General features: G+C 38.4%; 1 protein-coding gene across 1 annotated transcript in view; it reads right to left on the bottom strand.

Annotated features, from left to right (window-relative positions):
• Window positions 1-20,922, bottom strand: part of LOC309601790 (myocyte-specific enhancer factor 2C-like) — a gene marked incomplete at both ends in the record, with an annotated part of 98,340 nt that extends 77,418 nt beyond the window's left edge. The window contains one exon of the mRNA XM_082334914.1: window positions 20,869-20,922. Coding sequence (XP_082191040.1) covers window positions 20,869-20,922 — 54 coding nt within the window. The remainder of the gene's footprint in view (window positions 1-20,868) is intronic.
• Between the last annotated feature and the right edge of the window lie 507 nt (window positions 20,923-21,429).

The raw sequence follows: 21,429 nt of genomic DNA, 5'->3' as shown, positions 1-21,429 counted from the left end.
TATTGATACTGGGGGTTGCCCCGACCCAGGTGCAGGCCCCTGCACTTGGCCTTGTTGAACCTCATGAGGTTCACACAGGCCCATTTCTCCAGCTTGTCCAGGTCCCTCTGGATGGCATCCTGTCCCTCAGGCATGTCAACTGCACCGCTCAGCTTGATGTCATCTGCAAACTTGCTGAGGATGCTTTTTTGCAGTTATTTAACATAATTAGGCCAGATCTTCTTGTTTCTATAAAACAGAAGTGAATATAACACAACTTATTTCAGTAAAATTTCACTGTCGCACTACTGTGAGAATAGAATCCAGTGCCAAAGCCCTGTAAGCCTGCCACTTAGGAGCTCAGAGAGGACATTGCCCTTTGATTGTAGGGGGCATATTTTAGAGTAGGAATACAGGGAAATATTTTGCAATCTTGGCTGCAAATATAATTACAATCCTAGCCATATTACAGAAATCTAATGTGGTTCTTCAGCTAAACCATTAAGTTTTGGCTGATTTAAGGAGGAATTTCCTGCCTGTTTTCTCTCTCACTGTCCCTTCTTCCCTGTCACTTCTTTCACGTCATGGCATCAGGTACTGTGTTGACTTTAGCAGAACTCAGAAGAGTTTTTACTAAGCCCTGTTTTTTATTCTGTTTCTTAGACACTGAGTCTGACACTCTGATCCTTGCTCTGTTTGTGTGCACATAAATCATTCCTCCACAACTCACTAACCACTTCATCTTTCAGCTCTTTTTAGGCATTCAGTCCACCAATTTCTTTGACCCTGCTGCTCTTATTCTCCCCCTTTCTCCAACTGGCTTCTATTCCTCTGCTGATTCAGTGGTCACTACATGGAACTCAAATTCTCCAACTAGGTCAGCCCTTTCAAATTCATCCCATCAACCATTTCTTCCATTTTTTGGCACACACACATCCACCTCCTTAGTTCCTGTCTGCCATACTGCTAATTGCTTGTAGGGAAAAAAGGAAAAAAGTGAACTTCCTCCACTTTTCTTTTTCCTAATAGAGCTTCATTATATGTATAAATCTGTTTCAGTGATGATCACCCAGCAGATCTTCTCTGAATTTTAGAAAGTCCAGTCCTTAAAACTGCTACTTTGCATACATAAACACACATCTGTCTATAATCTCTGCAGTTGTCTTACAAGAACTCCTCCATGGCCCCAGTGTCTTTTCTTTTTCTGAAATCTTTCTCTCGCTATTTGCCTTTGACTCCATCTTTTCCTTGCATCTAACTTCAACTACTCTTTTCTTTCTCTTCTTTCTTTTTTTTCTAAATCATTTTTACATTTAGAAAGAGTTCAAGCTCCCTCATGGAGTCTTTTACACATAGAAAGATGTCAGTTCTTACAATACACTGTCACATTTTCCTGCTTTAATAAAACTTTACCCTCATTTGGCTTCTCAGCTATGCATTGTCTTACTCTGGTTTTTTTCCACCTCAATATTTGTCAAGCATGCTATGCCCTTTCACCCACCTCTCCACTCACTCTCTCAAAACTCAATTCTTACAGGTGTGCTGTGGGTCCTATAGCACATATAGGATTAGTCACTGTCCTGGTTTCAGCTGGGATAGAGTTGATTTTTTCTTCCTAGTAGCTGGCATAGTGCTGTGGTTTGGATTTAGGATGAGAATAATGTTGATAACACACTGATGTTTTAGTTGTTGCTAAGCAGTGCTTACACCAGTCAAGGACTTTTCAGCTTCCCATGCTCTGCCAGGTGCACAAGAAGCTGGGAGGGGGCACAGCCAGGACAGCTGACCCAGACTGGCCAAAGGGCTATTCCATACCATATGACGTCATGCTCAGTATATAAACTGAGGGGAGTTGGCCAGGGGGCAGTGATCACTGCTTGGGAATGGGCTGGGCATCGGTTGGCAGGTGGTGAGTAATTGTACGGTGTATCACTTGCTTTGTATATTATTATTGTATTTTTTTATTATTATTATTATTACTACTACTACTATTCTATTTCATTTTACTTCAATTATTAAACTGTTCTTATCTCAACCCATGAGTTTTTTGACTTTCACCCTTCCAATTCTCTCTCCCATCCCACTGGGGTGGGGGGAGTGAGCGAGCGGCTGTGTGATGCTTAGTTGCCAGCTGGGGTTAAACCATGACAGTCACTTGGTGGGGAAGTTCTGAATGAGATGAAGGGGGGAAAATTTCCTTCTGTCAATTATTTCTAAAGGTCACAGAGCTAATGACGAGCTGGGAGGTTAATTAGATTCCGAAAGCCTCTTCATACCAGTTAAGAGCTGCATATTTGTAGTAAATAAGCCCCATAAATATCTAAATGTACTCCTTTTAGACAAAGTAAGGCAACTGTTGTAGTTTGTTTAATGTAATAAGAGTATTTTCTTCTCTTGTCATCATAACGTAATACTGTATATAAACAAGCTGTGAAATGCACATCAAGCCAGCTCTTCAACTGTTAAAATCAGTGGAATTATTTCAAATACTGTGGGCTGAAGAACTGGGTCATTATACAAAGTAAGCCTGTATGTAAGAAAGGTTATTCAGCATGATCTGAAGACAGTACAGTCTATTGGATAGTGCCCTGTACTAGGACTGATGAAACTTACATTTTATTAATAGCTTTGCCAAATGCTGTTGTGTGACCTTGGACAAGTCACATCTCCTAATGCTTCAGTTTCCTTGTCTGTAAAATAGGGAAAGCAATATTGATTTCCTTTTTAAATCAGTTGGAGACCAGCTTGTTAAAAAAAAAAGCTACTGTTATCAGTTTCCACAGACCAGGGGATGATCGGCCAGGATCAACATGCCAAAGACTTTTGTTTGGATGATGATTTAGGCTTTTTAAATGTTTGTTTCTTGTTTCATTTTTAATAAGTATTAGCCAAACCATTATTGCTAACCTCATATATGACAGAATCATAGTATTGGCTTCAAGATCTTGAGGATTTCTGTAATATTTCTTTGGTCTTTCTTTGTTTGTCTTCTGAGTTTTGAGCCTTTAGAAGATGTGTTTGTAACCTAATATCCTCATGTGAACTTTTTCTATATTTTTCCTAACCATGGTTAGTAGAAAAAGATCTTTGGGGGGAGAGGGGAAATCTCATTTTCAGAAATATTTTTAAAAAGTTCTCCATTTTATCAATCTTAATTTCATTTTTTCAAGCAAATAATTTAGAAATACACCTTTTAAAACAAAAGCTGATTTTCTTAAGTAATCTCATTATTCCATAAATGTGGGCTTTAAGTAAATATTGGCTATTACAAGACCTCAAAAAAACTTCAAAGCTGGAAAATTGTGGAAGGCAATTCTGTTTTGTCTAAAGTAGTCCCTCAGTGAGACTGCTGTCCCTGTCAGTGGGACTGTACAAATTAGTCCCTTTACTATATCCAGTAGATAACAATTTATTCCTTTCCTCCTGCTTATTCACATGAGATTTTGACTCTATATTTTCATCCACAGGCTGTTTTTTAAGCTCTCCTTGATAAATCTACAGCATCCTGCTGTTGTGCACCTAACTGATAGACTTTTTATGCCTTACAGCCTATAAGAAGAAAAGTAGATGGTCAAATTTTGACACCATTTTTAATTTTGAATATATTTCAAATTAATCCGGTATGTGAAAAATACAGCTAAGGGAAAGTTTCATAATGAATTGCTGTGTTTTGTTCTCTCTCCAAAAAGGGCCAGTTTTTTTACTATGATTTATTCTCAACAAGGATTTGGTTGGCATAAAACATATTTTGTAATCTTAATGTGTCTCAAATGAAAGTGAAGTAGCTCACCTGACAGCTTATTTTTCCATGATCTGGAAGAAGAGAATAGGGACAGAGAAAAGTTGAATGGATACAAATTCAGTTAATCTGCACTTAGAGCAAAAGCTGCTTTGGGTGCATTTTGAGAAAGTTCTTGACTTCCTGGTTTATATTGATTGAGGATCAATCCTTACTATTGGTCAGGGTCCCACTTTATTTTTTTTTTTCTTCTATTCTTAGTACTAATTTTTAAAATACTTTAATATCTCAGAAAATTATTGGGCCAGATTGTTATAAAAATACTGTGAGAACAAAGGTGAAGAATATGTGCAGAATATAAGTGTGTTTCAAACTCTATTCATGATTCCTTTCTTTGTCAGACTATGAACTTAAATATGTATTTCTTAGAGCTAGGTCTATTTCACAGAAGACTCTTTCTTTCTCCAAAAAATTATATATCTGGCTGGGAAGCTGGAAAAATCTTACATGTCTGTATAACATTCTTATAACTTAATAGCTCTGAAGTTTTATCCCAATCCCATTGGAGAATGATCTTTGGCTTTGAAGTTACTGTTTCACATAGTAACAGCTTGTTGCATTTTAGTCTGTTTGCCAGAGGGTAGGTTTATTTTTAAATCCTTGAACTCTTCATTTTCTTTATTTTTCCAAGATTAGAAGCAGATGAAATGCCTGGAGTTAGAGGTTGAAGGGCTTGCTTCACAGTATGAGATGGGAAGCTTCATTCGTTCCCCTTCTTGTGTTTTTCTTTTTTTTTTTTTTTTTTTTCCCCTAACAAATGTTTCTTAACTGATATTTGTCTAAAAATAGAAAACTGCCTAACTAAAAATAGCTTGGCTTTCAGTTTTGCCAAGGAAAATGGAGAGTAATAGACGTGAAATAGAAGGCTGAGTAATGCAGCTCTATTCATTCACAAATCTCTTTGAGAATGTAGGCAATGATAAAGTGCCTTCAAAAAAACACAGTCCTGACTTGCTCTCTTCAGACTTCTAGGTGCCAATAAACATTTTAGGCAAAGGATATATATTTTTTTTTTTCCCTCATAGATCGTAAACAATTTCTGAAAGACAAGGCTTTGTTTCACAGAAGCTGTCTTACTGTCAAAAATAGCTGACTTTCATAAGGTCCTTTTTTCTGTCTTTCCACATTTTTAAATTTCTTTTCAGATGAGCAATAGTTGCAATGTCCTGTTAAGAAATACCATGAATGTTATATATCTAGTGTGAATGAATGAAAAAAATAGATGCTTTTGACTGATTTCACACTTTTAATTGTACCCTCAAAACTTCACATATCACTAAGAAAGAAAATTATTACTCTAATTCTGAGTAGTAAAAGTGAATGAGTAGACAGCTGATTTATTTTACTGAGAAATCAAACTTTTTAGCTGTGGAACACTTCTTGAAATACATATGAGTTAAGTTTCTTACTTGTAATTCTCCATTTATCCAAAACTTATATTTGGGCAAGGAGGTAGGGGGAATGCAAATAGGAAGGATCTAATTAACTTAAAAATAAATCTGCTGAGAACTTTGCAAAGCATAAACTTTTCATTTGGAAAGCTGTCATTTTAGAGAAAGTCCATCTCATTTTGTGCTACTGAGGTTTTTATATCACATCATCATCATCATCATAGTGTGAGATATCAGTAATACTAGAAGGGAGAAAAGACACCAGGAAGGGTTGAGCATGTTATTTAAAACAGGAATGTTTGTTGTTCTTCTGTATGGAGTTGTTTTTTTTTTAATCTGAATAACCTGGTCAAACACAGCAACAAGCAACAGGATGAGGAAATGTCAGCACAGTTCACAGGGCTTTTTGGGCCTCAGTATTGTTTTGTTCAGTTCCTGTAATTCTGCTTGTGATAAGGCTCTGGAGACAAAGGACTGTAATCGATGGAAGGGGACTTAAATCACTCCAAAAAGAATCATGGTCCTTGTATTTGGGTACATTGACTCTTCTAGTCTCCTTCCTCCTTGTAAAGCATTTTGCCTTCTTGCATGTTGGCCCCCTACTGCCAATACTATCTGTATTGGAGGCAGACCACAAGTGATTCCTTTATGCAGTATGTGGTGCAATTGTGTCTGTATGGTGCATTAGTAATTATCAAGGATGACTTTCCATATCGTATCTTCACTGCAAGTATGGAAAAATAGGACACGCTACCCTGCATTACCATTTTCAACCTAGATAGTAAGCTACTTATAGCTATGATCTAGAGACAAAGGATTTTGTGAGTAAACTCAGTTTTCATTTTCATCACTGACATCCTTGCTTTGTAAGGTAAATACAAAATGTGATTATTCACCTGAATTCTTACACAGTAATATTAATCACAAGTGTAGAAATACCATACTTTTGCTGCCTTACAACTATCTTTAATGCAGAGTAATGAACTTGCCCAACAAATTACTGAACTTTCCCCAGGATATTTTGTTATATTGGGATCCTATAAGCTGTCAGCTTTTCTCAGTCAAACCAATACTGAAAATTACACAGCACTGAGTAACACACGGTTCTTCATACACTTACACGAGTAAAGTTTTTTTAGTGTATAAGTGTTTCCAGATGTGGGCCCTTAGCCACTGCTCATAGTTTTATTAAGTAAAAGACTCCTCTGCTATTAAAATGCTAAAAAACTCTAATATGTAAAAAGTCCACCATTCAGGTTTAATTAGAACCCCGATTTAAAGCCCAGAATGGTAATTTTGAAGTCAATTTGACTTCAAAACCCTCTGGTTAGGATTTCTAGCACAGACATCAATTTCTACAGCTTCTACAACCTTTTGTAGTAAGCAATACTTCAAACACATATGCTTTCTTGTTCTACATTTTTAATAATCACAAATCTAGTGGTCAGTTGTGAAGTAATGTCCATAGTTCAGAACTGTTGAATGTCTGTGGTAGTTAAATCTTAACTATCCATTGTTCTTCGAATAAAAAAAAAAGCCTTTAAAAGAGGTTTAAATCAACATGTTCTTTATGGTATATTTTATAAACCTACAACTTGAGGTTGTTTTTGCTTTCCTTACTTAATTTTGCTATGGATGTTTTTATATATGGTTGCTAGTTAATGAATGAGTAAATATACTATTAAAAGAAGTTACATCATCTTTATTCTAAATGGTTCATTAATGCTTTTGCATGATAAAGACTGCTGTTAGAGGGAAAAATCTGTGATATATTGGATAGACTTGCATTAAAAAATCTCACATTGATTTATTTATATCATCCTGTGTATTCTATAGACAACTATAATTACATTTTATAGTGCACCGTTATAAAAATGTGCATGCACTTTACTTTGGGTTGTTAAAGTATACGTTCATGTCTTTGATCAAATGTTACTGCACATAGGCTGTTCAAAGAAAGCAAATTATAGAAGAGTCAATAACAGTATTTTAAACAACACACAGCTGCTATAGATTGATTCAAAAGAGATCAAAATCTTGACAAAGAAGCAGTTCCTAATGGAATGCATGGTGTTTAAAGTATATTTAGCTTACTACAATAGAATCATGGCTATAACATGACCAAACATAAAACCACATAATTTATACTTTCAATGTTATAATCCAAGGCTTGATTAATACATACTTCTAGCATGTTCAAGCCAATATCAATAAAATGGAAGCTTTACACTTTTGTTTCCAGGAGTTAAAGTATGTGCTTTAGCATTTAATCTGTATTTTTGTAGCCTATATGAAAAGAAGCTTGGCTTCTCAGATGTAAATTTTCCCTCATCCCACATATATTGTTTAACTTCTGAATAAAAATTCATAATTGCACTCAGTACTTTCCATCCTATATCTGAAAGTGTTTTACAAAAGTGACTAAACATAAGCTTTAAAATGTAACAACTAAGGTCATTTATCCAAAAGTCTAATCTGGAGGCACATGAACTTGGTGAGGGACCTTGTATTTGATGATAAAGATTCTTAAGTGCCTGTACTTCTGTGCTTACTCACGACTAACTCAATCTAGCCCAAAATGGAGAGCCTTTTCCTTCTTTAAGCCCCAAAGATCTGGGAACTCTCAGTCCTAGGGGAGATATCCATGGCAAGTATTTTCCAAATATGCTTAATGCAATGCACAAAGGATTAAGCTTTTCACAAAAATAGAGTCAGTGTTTGTGTACTATCAAAAGCACAGAAATCTCAGTTTTATTCCTTTCTTAAGGAATGAGCCCTGTTCCCCAGGGCTCAGTACTGGGGCCAGTTCTGTTTAATGTCTTTATCAGTGATCTGGATGAGGGGATTGAGTGCACCCTCAGGAAGTTTGCAGATGACACCAAGTTGGGTGGAAGTGTCGATCTGCTTGAAGGTAGGAAGGCTCTACAGGGGGATCTGGACAGGCTGGATCGATGGGCTGAGGCAAATTGTATGAGGTTCAACAAGGGTAAGTGCTGGGTCCTGCACTTGGGTCACAACAACTCCATGCAACGCTACAGGCTTGGGGAAGAGTGGCTGGAAAGCTGCCTGGCGGAAAAGGACTTGGGGGTGTTGGTTGACAGCTGGCTGAACATGAGCCAGCAGTGTGCTCAGGTGGCCAAGGCGGCCAATAGCATCCTGGCTTGTATCAGAAATGGTGTGGCCGGCAGGACTAGGGAAGTGATTGTCCCCCTGTACTCGGCATTGGTGAGGCCACACCTCGAGTACTGTGTTCAGCTTTGGGCCCCTCACTACAAGAAGGACATTGAGGTGCTGGAGCGTGTCCAAAGAAGGGCAACGAAGTTAGTGAAGGGTCTAGAGCACAAGTCTTATGAGGAGCGGCTGAGGGAGCTGGGGTTGTTTAGTCTGGAGAAGAGGAGGCTGAGGGGAGACCTTATTGCTCTCTACAACTACCTGAAAGGAGGTTGCAGCAAGGTGGGGGTCAGTCTCTTCTGCCAAGTAGCAAGTGATAGGACTAGAGGAAATGGCCTCAAGTTGCACCAGGGGAGGTTTAGGTTGGATACCAGGAAAAATTTCTTCACCGAAAGGGTAATCAGGCACTGGAACAGGCTGCCCAGGGAGGTGCTTGAGTCCCCATCCCTGGAGGTATTTAAAAGATGTGTAGATGTGGTGCTTAGGGACATGGTTTAGTGGTAGAGTTGGCAGTGTTAGGTTAACGGTTGGACTTGATGATCTTAAAGGTCTTTTCCAACCTAAATGATTCTATGATTCTATAATTCTATTAATTATTTCTGCATTTTAATGAGAGTCTGTTTAATGCAAAATGCAAACACAACCTTTGGAGCAGAAATCAGATTTCAACAGATCCTTCCCTCAAACAAAAATGCTGTAACAAGCCACAGAGCTCTGTCTCCTATTGAGTTCTGTTACTCTGAACCAATGAATGCTTCATTCTTTAATGCACAAAAGCACGATGTTACCAGGAAGTGTGGAGACTTGACCTATCTAGAACTGTCTAAAGCATGGGAAGTTGGGTAAATCCTATCTCTTATATAAATACAGGAGGTATGGATTTGAACCCATTCAGTTTGAGGAAGAAACAGAACCTATGTTTCCAGTTTTGTAACAGGTTTCTAACCACTAGTTGTTTCTTAAAAGAAAAGAGTGACTCTTCCTTAATTCTCTGGAAGATTAGTTGTAGGAGGGGACAGCGTGCTCTGAATCCCAAGTGGATTAAGGTGTCTCTGCAACCCTGGATAAGCAGTGTAACTTCTGATGAGGGATGGGATTTCTGAAACCCTGTTTGCTTGGTCTGAGTCACTCACAACTTAACATGCTGCTAGATTTGAATCCTGTTCTGTAGTACCAAACTCTTTCTGTGCCCTGTATAGGAAGCCTCAAATCCCAGCATAGTATGAATTCCACCCTGGAGGTCAGGTGCCTAAATATTAAGTATTGCCAAATCAAGCTTTCTAAGTCCCTAAATCCTTTATTGGACCTATTCCATAGTCCTTTCCTACTGCAAGGCCCTTGCAGCAGGGTGTGGAATGTTTATGGTTTATGGCTTCAGTGTAAGCACTTGGATATGCATCAAAGCAATGTAGCAAAGCAATGGAATACTCCTTGTTGACCATTTTCTTACCTCGTCCTTTTAAAAATTATTTCTATTCCAAATGTGGCTTAAAAGAGTAAAAAGGTGTGCTCTCATTTCTTTGTTCCTAGATGTCTTCCTTTATAGCTTTCAAATGTTGGCAGGTATAGGGGGTTCTGACTAATTGGCTTCATCAGCAGAACCCCTGAACTGGTATGACCTCTGCAGAAACCAACATTTGACAAACTTGACCTACATCAATAGTAAGGAGTTTATTTTCTAGAACTAAACTCATCTGATGACAATGCCCACAAGGGATTCACTTCTGAAGTCACACAGACTTTTTATGCTATAGTCTGAACAAAAGTATGATGCTCCTGGGCTTGGACTTGAGGTGTATGATGGGTTGACCCCAGCCATCAGCTAAGCACCCACCCAGTCACTCACTCACCCCCAGCCGGATGGGAGAGAGAATCAAAAGAGCAAAAGCTGAAAACTTGTGGGTTGAGATAAAGACAGATTAATCAAGTGAAGGAAAGCTGCACACACAAGCAAAGCAAAATAAGGAATTCATTCACTATTACCCATTAGCAGGCAGATGTTTAGCCACTTCCTGGAAAGCAGGGCCTCAGCATGTGTAATGGTTACTTGGGAAGATGAACACCATAACTCCGAACGTCCCCCACTTCCTTCTTCTTCCCCCAAGCTTTTATTGCTGAGCATGACATTATATGGTATGGAATATCCCTTTGGTCAGTTGGGGTCAGCTGTCCCGGCTATGTTCCCTCCCAGCTTCTTGTGTATCCCCAGCCTACTCACTGGGAGGACAGAGTGGGAAAAAGAAAACCTCAGTACTGTGCAAGCACTGTTCAGCAATAGGTAAAACATTGGTGTGTTATCAACACTCTTTTAGTCACAAATCCAAAACACAGCACCATACAGGCTGCTATGAAGAAAAACTCCATCCCAGCCAGACTCAGTACAAGGCAAAATACTACATCTCTGATGGTTATAGAAATCTCTCCTCTCTCCCACAGACTAAATTTTGTATTCCCCTCCCTTCAAGAAATCTGATAAATCCTCCCACTCCTTCTGTACAGTCTTTTTCATGGGAGAAATGTTCTTAATTCCACCTCTTCCTTCACTGAAAGTGATGGAGCAAAAGAGCTGACTAAATGTTCTACAAAGAAGTCCGCTGCATGACCAATTCAGTAGCAGGGATGAAAGAAGTACTCATCCATTGCTGCTGTTTTATTCGGGGTCTTGTGACCTAGCACATCTGTCGTGGTTTAACCTCAATAGGCAGCTAAGCACCACACAGCCGCTCGCTCACTCCCCCAACACTAGCATGGGGGAGAGAATCGGAAGGGTAAAAGTGAGAAGAACACGTGGGTTGAGATAAAGACAGTTTAATAGGGAAAGCAAAAGCTGCACACGCAAGCAAAACAAAATAAGGAATACATTCACTACTCCCCATTGGCAAGCAGGTGTTTAGCCATTTCCAGGAAAGCAGGGCTCCATCATGCGTAATGGTTACTTGGGAAGACAAGCGCCGTAACTCCAAACATCCCCCAATTCCTTCTTCTTCCACCAGCTTTTTATTGCTGAGCATGACGTCATATGGTATGGAATATCCCTTTAGTCAGTTGGGGTCAGCTGTCCCAGCTGTATCCCCTCCCAACTTCTTGTGCACCCCCAGCCTACTTGCTGGCAAGGTGATGTGAGAAGCAGAAAAGGCCTTGACGCTGCGTAAGCACTGTTCAGCAATAACTAAAACATCCCTGTGTTATCAACACTGTTTTGGTCACAAATCCAAAAACATAGCACCATACGAGCTACTGTGAAGATATTTAACTCTATCCCAGCCAAAGCCAGCACATTCCATACCATTTACGTCATGCTCAGGTCCCACACTATTCAATAGATCCTCATTAACCACCACCCCCCTTCCCATCCTTTGATACAATACACAGGTATCATTCCCTTAGTCTATGGACCACCCCTGTGAAATGCCCACAAATGTCCACAAAATGTCCATTGAGTTCATTTAGTCCATGACTTGGATTCTATCTGTTATGGTGGTCACTCAGGACAGGAGAGATGGTGTGTTGCGTGGAGTTATTGGGTACCAAAGCCAACTCAGATTGGGTCACTGCTGCACTTGCACTGCTTCTTGTAAGGCTTGTCCTCCATTGGTTCAGGTGGTTCCTGCTATAGAAATTCTAATGACAGCAGTGCTATCATCCTGGCTGGGCGATCGGTAGTAGACACCCACTACGACATCTGCTTTGTTTTCCATCCCCCTAATCCTCTCCCAGAGGCTCTCACCCACATCATCCCTAACTGTAAGGGCTGTACAGTCACACCTCTCCCTTACATGCTCTTCCACCTCGCCTGCCTTGCCTATCCCTCCTGAACAGCCTGTAGCCCTCCATCCCAGCACTCCAGTCATGGGAATCATTCCACCAAGTCTCACTAATACCAATGACATCATAGCTCTGGGAACTGACCAACGCTTCCAGTTCATCCTGTTTGTTTCTCATACTGCATGCGTTGGTGTACAAGCATTTCAGATGTGCTCCTGAACCTTCCGTGCTCCCAGGAGCAGCGTAAATGTTCCTACTAGCATTGCCACCCCCAGGCAATGCCATGCCAATTCTTGTCTTACCTTCAGCTCTCCTGTTGGTATCCCCTTCCCCACTGATTCTGAAGTGTAAAAAGCAAATGCACAGGCAGTGGAACCAGGGACATGTGTCCTGGGAATAATATAGGGATGCTGCCCGGATATGTAGGGATGGGCTCAGGAAAACTAAGGCACAGATGGAGCTGAGTTTGAAAAGTCATGGCAGTCAGGCAAAGTCCCCAGTGACTGGAAAAAAGGAAACATCACACCCATTTTTAAAAAGGGTAAAAAAGAGGACCCTGGGAACTACTGACCAGTCAGCCTCACCTCCGTGCCCGGTAAGATCATGGAGCAAATCCTCCTGGAAGACATATTGAAACATATGGAAGGCAGGGAGGTGATCAGAGACAGCCAACGTGGCTTCACCAAGGGCAAATTGTGCCTGACTAATCTGACGGCCTTCTACGATGGAGGGACTGCATCAGTGGACAAGGGAAGAGCTACGGATGTCAACTACCTGGACTTCTGTAAGGCCTTTGATACGGTTCCCCACGACATTCTTGCCGCTAAATTGGAGAGAGAGGGGGTTGACAGATGGACTCTTAGATGGGGAAGGCTGGTGAGTAAGGTGATGGTAAGGCTTAGATGGTAATTGACTGGATGGATGTGTCCAAAGAGCTGCAGTTAATGGTTCAACGTCCAAGTGGAAACCAGTAACGAGTGGTGTCCTTCAAGGGTCCACACTGGGACCGATACGATTTAAAATCTTCATCAATGACACAGTGGGATTGAGCGCACCCTCACCAAGTTTGCGGATGACACCAAGCTGAGTGGTACAGTTGATTCGCTGGAGGAAAGGGACGCCATCCAGAGGGACCTGGACAGGCTTGAGGAGTGAACCTCATGAAGTTCAACAAGGCCAAGTGCAAGGTCTTGCACCTGGGTCAGGGCAACCCCTGGTATCAGTACAGACTGGGGGATGAAGGGATTAATTATGCAGCCCTGCGGAAAAGGACTTGGGGATACTGGTGGATGAAAAAGTGAATATGAAAGCCAATCGTATCCTGGGCTGCATAAAAGGAGTGTGGCCAGCAGGTCGAGGGAGGTGATTCTGCCCCTCTACTCCGCTCTCGTGAGACTCCACCTGGAGTACTGCATCCAGCTCTGGGGTCCCCAGTACAAGAAAGACATGGACCTGTTGGAGCGGGTCCAGAGGAGGGCCACGAGAATGATCAGAGGGCTGGAACACCTCTCCTATGAAGGAAGGCTGAGAGAGTTGGGGTTGTTCAGCCTGGAGAAGAGAAGGCTCCGGGGACACCTTATTGCGGCCTTTCAATATATAAAGGGGGCTTATAAGAAAGACGGAGAGAGACTTTTTACCAGGGCCTGTAGTGCCAGGACAAGGGGCAAGGGTTTCAAACTGAAAGAGGGTAGGTTTAGATTGGATATAAGGAAGGAATTTTTTACGACGAGGGTGGTGAGACACTGGAACAGGTTGCCCAGAGAAGTTGTGGCTGCCCCATCACTGGAAGTGTTCAAGGTTCAGGTTGGACGGGGCTTTGAGCAACCTGATCTAGTGAAAGATGTCCCTGCCCATGGCAGGGGGGTTGGAACTAGATGGTCTTTAAAATCCCTTTGAACCCAAACCATTCTGTGAGTCTATGATTAAATGAAAGGCCCTTTAAAGAGCAGTAAAGGAACCTTCAGCAGCCTCCTTCCATGTTCTTATAACCCTTCAGCATAACTTACAGGTATGAGACAGTAGTGACAGATTTTGGTAAAAGAATTGTTGTCCTGGAAAGGCTGAAGCATAATGAGCTACAGCTTGCTGAATAGTCCACATAAAGAAGAGTTAGCTATATATTATATATGTGATTATATAATACATATTATTTTCTGTTATGTATTATATTATAGTTATAACAAATAAAATGTTCATTATTAATCTGTATAAAAAAGGTTTTGTACTTCTTTGTTATGCCCTGTTTTTTAGTATATTACTGCATAATCTGCATAATAATACTGTCAAAATCTTAAAATATCAATATAATTTAGTTTTCCCAAATCCTAAAATGATGGTGGATCTTCGATATTAACTTTTTTCTTCTTGAGTCAAGAGGAGGGATAATTTGAAGGTGTGTTAATTAACAGAAGATATAGCAATTCAGAAAGTAGTAGGTTAGGCAGTATCAAGTATGCTTCACGCTTTAACTTATAAATTAAGATCTAAAGAACAGATAGGGATGCAAGAATAATAATGGTGAATCTCTGCTATTTCATTTCCTTTGGTTGAATCAGACAGATAAGATTAAATCCATTATTTATAGATGTATATATATGTACATGTTCTAGGCAAAGACATCACATTAAAGAAAAATATCATATTTCGATCAAAAACACACCGGCTAATACAATATACAAGAAAGCGGACTTTTTTCTGTATCCTATCACTGTTTCTGGCAGGTACAAATAGATGTTTAGGATAAAAAACATGTTTACGAGTTCTGTGCAGCTAAAATGTTCGTAAGGTAAAAGTCAAAGCATATTTCATTCCCTGCTGAGCAAATGGTCAGGAAGCACATTTGTCTGCATTTCCTTTCATAACAGGAAGTACGTAACTTCTTCCTCTCCACAGTGGCTTCAGTTCTGCTTCCCACCTCCAGCTCTTTCTCCCCCAGGGCTTTCCAATCCATTCCTTGCAAGAAAGCAAGGCTGTGCCCGTGTCTGCACTAGTTTTCAGCTCTACTGTGTTGGGAGATGGCTTATTTAATATTGCAGTCTCTTTACTTAGGCTTCTTGCTCACACTTCAAATTAAAAGTAATATTTGACCTAAAACTTTACCTTACACTAATTCACTCTAAATTATGCTCAAAACATACATTTGTAATACAAACACGCTTAACTACATTCTAGAAATTCATGACTCAGTTTAGCATCTCTCTTAAAACTTTACCTCTGAGGTAGTCTGGCACAACATGAAAAGTGCTCTCAGGGCTGCGCAGGTCACTACAATTTGGGAGTCATGAAAACTTGGGGTGTATTCTTTGCTTACAGAAACCTAACTTTTCTTCTGAAAAAAATAGGACCAGAGCCTAACTGTAATGATCTGTTCCAAGGATATTTCTTGTTGTGTGCAATTTAATGTAAGCAAGAGGGGGAATTCAGATATATGTAAAAGATAAAGAGAATATTATATTTAAGACAAAGGTTCATTGAACGGAATGATGCTTAGTTGCACAGTTAAGCATATATGTATATGTATATGATATATGATATATCATATATCATATATCATATATATGTGTATAAGCATATAATAATTCTCTGGGGGAAAAAAAAATCGTAAAAGATCTTGAATAAAATCAAGATGCCCCATGAAGGAAGACTGAAAATATAAGGAAACTGATGGGAAAAAGTTTCTTCCGTAACTTGCATTCATTTTAGCACTAATATGCAAGGCTCTTTTCTGTTTCTACAGGAGAGGTTCTGAATCAGCCAATAATCTTCTACTCTTTCCTTTTAAATAGAGCTGAAGCACAGATAAAAATAGATGCACAAGCCTGAAATTGGTTTTGAAGCTAGCAGCATTAGCTAGAACAAATCTAGGTCTTTCTGCAAATGGTCATTTCCTTTCAGGATATTCTTCCCCTGCCCCATAACCTCGCTGTACTTATATACTTTAATTCATTCTCTATTGAGCTAACTGCAGCAAGTCTTGTTTTATACCTCTACAGATTTGCTGGAATCAAAGAATGATAAAAAGTTTAACACATGAAAGAGTTAAGCATCGAGTGTTTATTACTGTAACAGCCCATAGAATTACAGAAACATGCTATTTGAAAAGGGTGTCTTAATATTTAAGTGTCTTAATATTGAAGCATACACTTCCTATGGAATTTAATAACACTTAAGCCGCCAGCAGCTCATTACAAATTGAAAGATGTTGCAAACAAAGTGTGCAGTCATTAGCTAAGCTCAGCTCTGTTTAAATTGGGAATCTGACAACAGCATGCTTCACAAGCAGGAAAAAAATGCAGAACTAATGAACAAGACAATCAGAGGGATAAAAAATGGTGGCTTGCCATATAAGACCGGATCTTTCTTGATACTAACTAGAAATATCAGCATATTAAAAGTAAGAGCGTGTTCCAAACCTGATATTAGAATGTTGTTGGGTCAATATGCCCTCTTCTTGAGTCAATGTGCCTCTGAATTTAGCTCACAGACCATGGATTTAATGAAACATTTTGTAAGAGACCTTGTATAACAGTAATACAATGCCATTATGTCCTTACACCTATTTATTTTAAGCCTGGGCAACCCTGCTTGGACTGGTTCAAGACATAGACTGGTATCATCTGAAGACAGCTTCAGATGATACCAGTCTATGGTAGACCCCAAAAGGCCCTCATTAAAACTAACAAAAATGTTTCAAACAGGAAACAAAAATGGGAAAAATTATAAGGACTTTTCTGAGCGGAATGAATGAAAATTTTCCTTTGTGTGTTGACCATGATAGAGCTAGTTGAAATATTTTTTTCACTTGAAAATAAATTTCAGCCATGTTTTTACAAATATCCTTCCTCTTTTTTCAAACAACCCAGACTTCTTCACAGCAGCCTTCTCCAATCTGACTGATAGGAATTCCTGCATAAAGAACTTGTAGCAGTCAGGAGCTTCCAACATCAGATGTCAGTGCTAATATTTTTGGCTACCAGTTCTACTGGTGGTGCCACTGATCTAAAGTATGCAGTCTAATCTGATGACCCATTGGCAAGGCTACCACAATCTCATGAGCTTAAACAGCACTACCAAAAATGTCTTACTTATCCCACATTTACTAAGACTATATTATCCAGTGTCGTCGTAATAAAAAGGAAGTCTCTGGTCACATTGGCTACTTATAACAGGATTCTCTTGAGACCTCTAATTTAGATTTAATACCATGATGGTAACCAAAATACCTAAATAAATACACATTTACTCTAACTCTGTCAGGTATTTATATTCCTTCTTCCTGTGGATTAAAGCAAAGTGAAAGGGATTTTTTTGTGATAGCTATGGGTATTTCTGAAAGTTTCACAACTGAAGAAAATTTGGAATCATGCACAAAAGATTCAAACATCCTTGCCCCCTTTGTCACCATACAGTAACTATGAGAGCCAGGAAAATATAGCCAACTGGCAGCCCACATGAAACAACATTAAATGAATGGGTCCTAGTTAAAAGCCTGGATTCTACACTTGCTTAAGTCAATGATGGAGCTCTCATGCACTCCAGGGTAACAGGACTGGGCTTCTAATGTCTAAGCTGCAGTAGTTTTCCTTTAAATTATAAAAAAAATTTGAAGTTTCAAATAGTTTCAGGAAAAACAGATTGTACCCCAATATTGCACATTTCTATGAGATTTGCAGCCAGAGACATATAACTCTTTAGGCAGTTTTAACTTACATTTAATACCAGGATGGCGACTAAAGTACACAAGTCCAACCAACTAGACTTGCTCAGAAGAAATCCTCTTGAAGGGAGATCAGCACTATTTTTGTCCTTTCCAATCTGTTAATACAAGCACTTTGAACAGTAGAAGAGTTTCCTACCATAGCAGACAGTAGTGTGGAAGAAAATAGCTGTTATACTGATAGGACAAATATGTTCAATGGTTAACCTAAATAGCTAGTCAGGACACTGGACAAATGATTGGAAAAGCAAGGACAGAAATTGTCTTCCACAAGCCTTGTAACAACGTAAACTCTTTTGCAGAAACTGTTATCCAAACAGCTTCCTCCTTGCAGTGGGAGAGGGCAGAAGAATTCAGCTATTGCTGTATCGCTGGTTCTGATATGTGCTCCACCTATTTTTTCCCTGTACGTGCTGCCCTGCAGAGAATTTGTGATTGAAAAAAGCCAAGGATGCATAATCCATGTACATCATATTCCCATCTAACATGCCTTGTACTTTGAAACCACACTGAGTTTGATAATAAATAACAATAAGTCAGTTTCAAGTCAACAGATTTGCTGCTGTTCTTGCAAACATCTTCCGGTGAGCTAGTAAGAAGGAAAAAAATCCAGTCTTATAAACTAAATAGTCGTCTTCCCATGTCATGGCAAATGGAGCTATGAATAAGCATTGGAGAACTGTGCTTCCATGGGGATTTTAATTTTATTAATCAAAAACTTTTAACAGTTTTTTCCTCTGCAACCATTTAATATATTCTGTACATTAAAAATATATTTACAGCAGGCATATAAACCAGCTAGCATTTTAAGATTGCTGTACATGTATAAATTAGAAAATAAATAAATGATGCAACTCCCCACAGAAGCAGCAATAGCTTATTGAATATATTATATTTTAAGAAACAATAAGGCTTGTGAAAGAGTATGTCCCATATAAATGGTTAAAAAAACAACCAGCTATTAGTGAAAGATCCAGTTGTGTTTAATCATCTATATATGGCTAAAACTGAAAAGCTTTATCCCACAGTTCAACTGAACCAATGGAAATCTTTTTATGGACTTCACTGAGCTTTAAATCAGGGTGCTAAATGTAAAGAGGACAAAACCAGTAGAAACACTTTCTAAATTATATTTCGATATATTAATAGAAATGTGAAGTAGAATTAAGCCAATTATAGTATGTGGATGCTAAAGCACAGTAAATCTATACCTTCAGCTTCACAGTGTATCTGGCTAACCAGAACTATGGAAATTATCAGATCCTAGCAAGATAAATGCTTTCTGCACTAATACTACAGTTCTTAATATTCTAGTGCTATAGTTTTATTGATAATTATTAGTTCTGAAAGCTGGTGCTAGAAGTCTTGAAACTCTACAGTGAATGACTTCTTAAACACTTGCTGTATCCATTTTTTAAAGTAATTTTATCTTCTTGAAAGATACCTGATTGACAGAATTGGAGATTTAAATCCTCCATAAGTCCTATATTTGAGTAAACAAGTTGACGCCAAAGGTGGTGTATAAACTAATGTTACTAATGGCAAAATTTTGTAGTTTTATTTTCAAAATGATAATTCAGGTACACTTTGAAAAGAAACCATGGTAGTATGGGAGAGTTCAAAACAAACAGTGTCATAACAGTTAATGATACATGCAGTTCAATATTTCAAATCCAATTTCCATTCCAAATTATAAACCAATCAAAACAAATATGGTGGTGGTTTTATATTGACATAATTATTGCTTTTTAGCTTGGCCCACAGCAATAAGTAACTTTTAAGGAAATTAAAAAATGTATTCATCGTAAATCCTTGTATTTTTTGCTTTTAAATGTGATTGATTTTCTGCCATGAAGAACACAAGTGACTACTCACAATACAGAATTTACAAATTCTGGGAAAGCATACTTTAAAATTATAATTTGTCATTATGCCTAGATTGAGTTATTTATGGCATTATAAAATCCTTGAAATCTAACAACATAATCATTTCTTATAAAACAACCTGAATATATGAAGAAAATAATAGGTCAAATGAATAGAACTAATATACTAATATTAACTCAATATCAGGTGCTTAAAAACAGTTACAGAAGATTACTTCTAAATTTCAGCCACATGTATGCAGAACACTAGTTATAGCGTTAAACAATTTTATCGAGAATTTCTCACAGTTGGGAATCTCCAGTTTCAACAAAACACCCATCAGATACATCAGATGTAAACAGCGGTAGCTTTTCACTGATTTTATTTTAAGATGGCAATTGTTGAATTTTATTTTTCTGAAAACAGAAAAGCAGCCACTCTAATTTATGATCCTATTTTAACTAGTAGCAGTAGTATTGCTAATATGTGACATTGAGCTACTCGGTCATTTTATTTAAAACAGTGATAATAATTATTTAACCAATCCTGATAGACCTATTTAGCCATAGCATTGGTAAGGGAGACTTTGTTTTATGACTGCAACATGACAATATTATTGTGTGTTGGTTTTAGAATGTGTTATGCTGCACAAATTCTTTTTAAAATCCACGTTCAGACAAGAACATACCAGATTTTTGTATGAAGTACCGTCATTTTTTTATGCAGGAGCTAAAAATAAAAACACTGCAGACATGTAGAAATGCAAATAATTTGAATCTATGAATTAAGTCCTCATGCAAATAAAGGCAGAATATAATAGGTCACAAAATACAGTACTATAAGCCTGAATCCTGTAATAACTTGCATATGTGCTTAACCATATATATTATACACTGAAGCCAAAGGGACTACAGAGAGGGCCCAAAGTAAAGCATACACATCAGTCTTTGTATAATCAAGGCCTAGAGTAATATATTCCTATCTACACATTACTAAATTTGAAAAAGCTATGTGTGAGGTTTCTGATCGTTTCCAGAAGTACCTTTTCTTTGATAGTCTTCCATACATTGTGTATATGTATACATATGTATATATACAAAATTATCACTGTTTTAAACACTTCTGAGAATAAGGCACCCTAGAAATATATGATGTTCAAATACAGTATTTTTGCTACTCACCTGTCTGTTACGTTCATCCATAATCCTTGTAATGTGATTCTTTTTTCTCCTCATAGTCCCTGTTTTTTTTTCCTCTCCTTCTTCTTTAAAAATATGTATTTGCCCTTTTCTTTTCTTTTCTTCCTTTTTCCCGTTTCCTCAAAACAAGTCTCCTTCTTCAGCACTTGAACTACTCAGCTCGCAGTCTCCTCCATCCTTTCATGCTAAACACACAAACAAAATCAAATGTTACTATAAAATTGATAACTAGATGAAAGTTACTATAGGGAGTTGAAGAAGTGTCCCAATTATAATTTAGTGTACAAGTAAATTATAACAAATATTTACTGCATCTATAAAGTAAGAAATGCATAGGGAAATATCAGTAATATCATTCAGAAGTTTCTTTTTATGAATAAGCCCACAAATCAAGTTACTTTTCCATCTTTAAAAACTGGGGGTTTGATGGTTCTTCAGATCCTTCATTGTCTCTCATGCTGCTTGGTTTTGTTCCAGCAAAGCAGCACATGTTATAACCACTTAAAGTCTTAAGAAATGGAAAAAAGAATATTAAAAAATGGA

Source organism: Platalea leucorodia (genome assembly GCF_965183815.1).
Source record: "Platalea leucorodia genome assembly, chromosome: W".
NCBI lineage: Eukaryota > Metazoa > Chordata > Aves > Pelecaniformes > Threskiornithidae > Platalea > Platalea leucorodia.
This window is presented reverse-complemented; position numbering and strand designations above follow the sequence as displayed.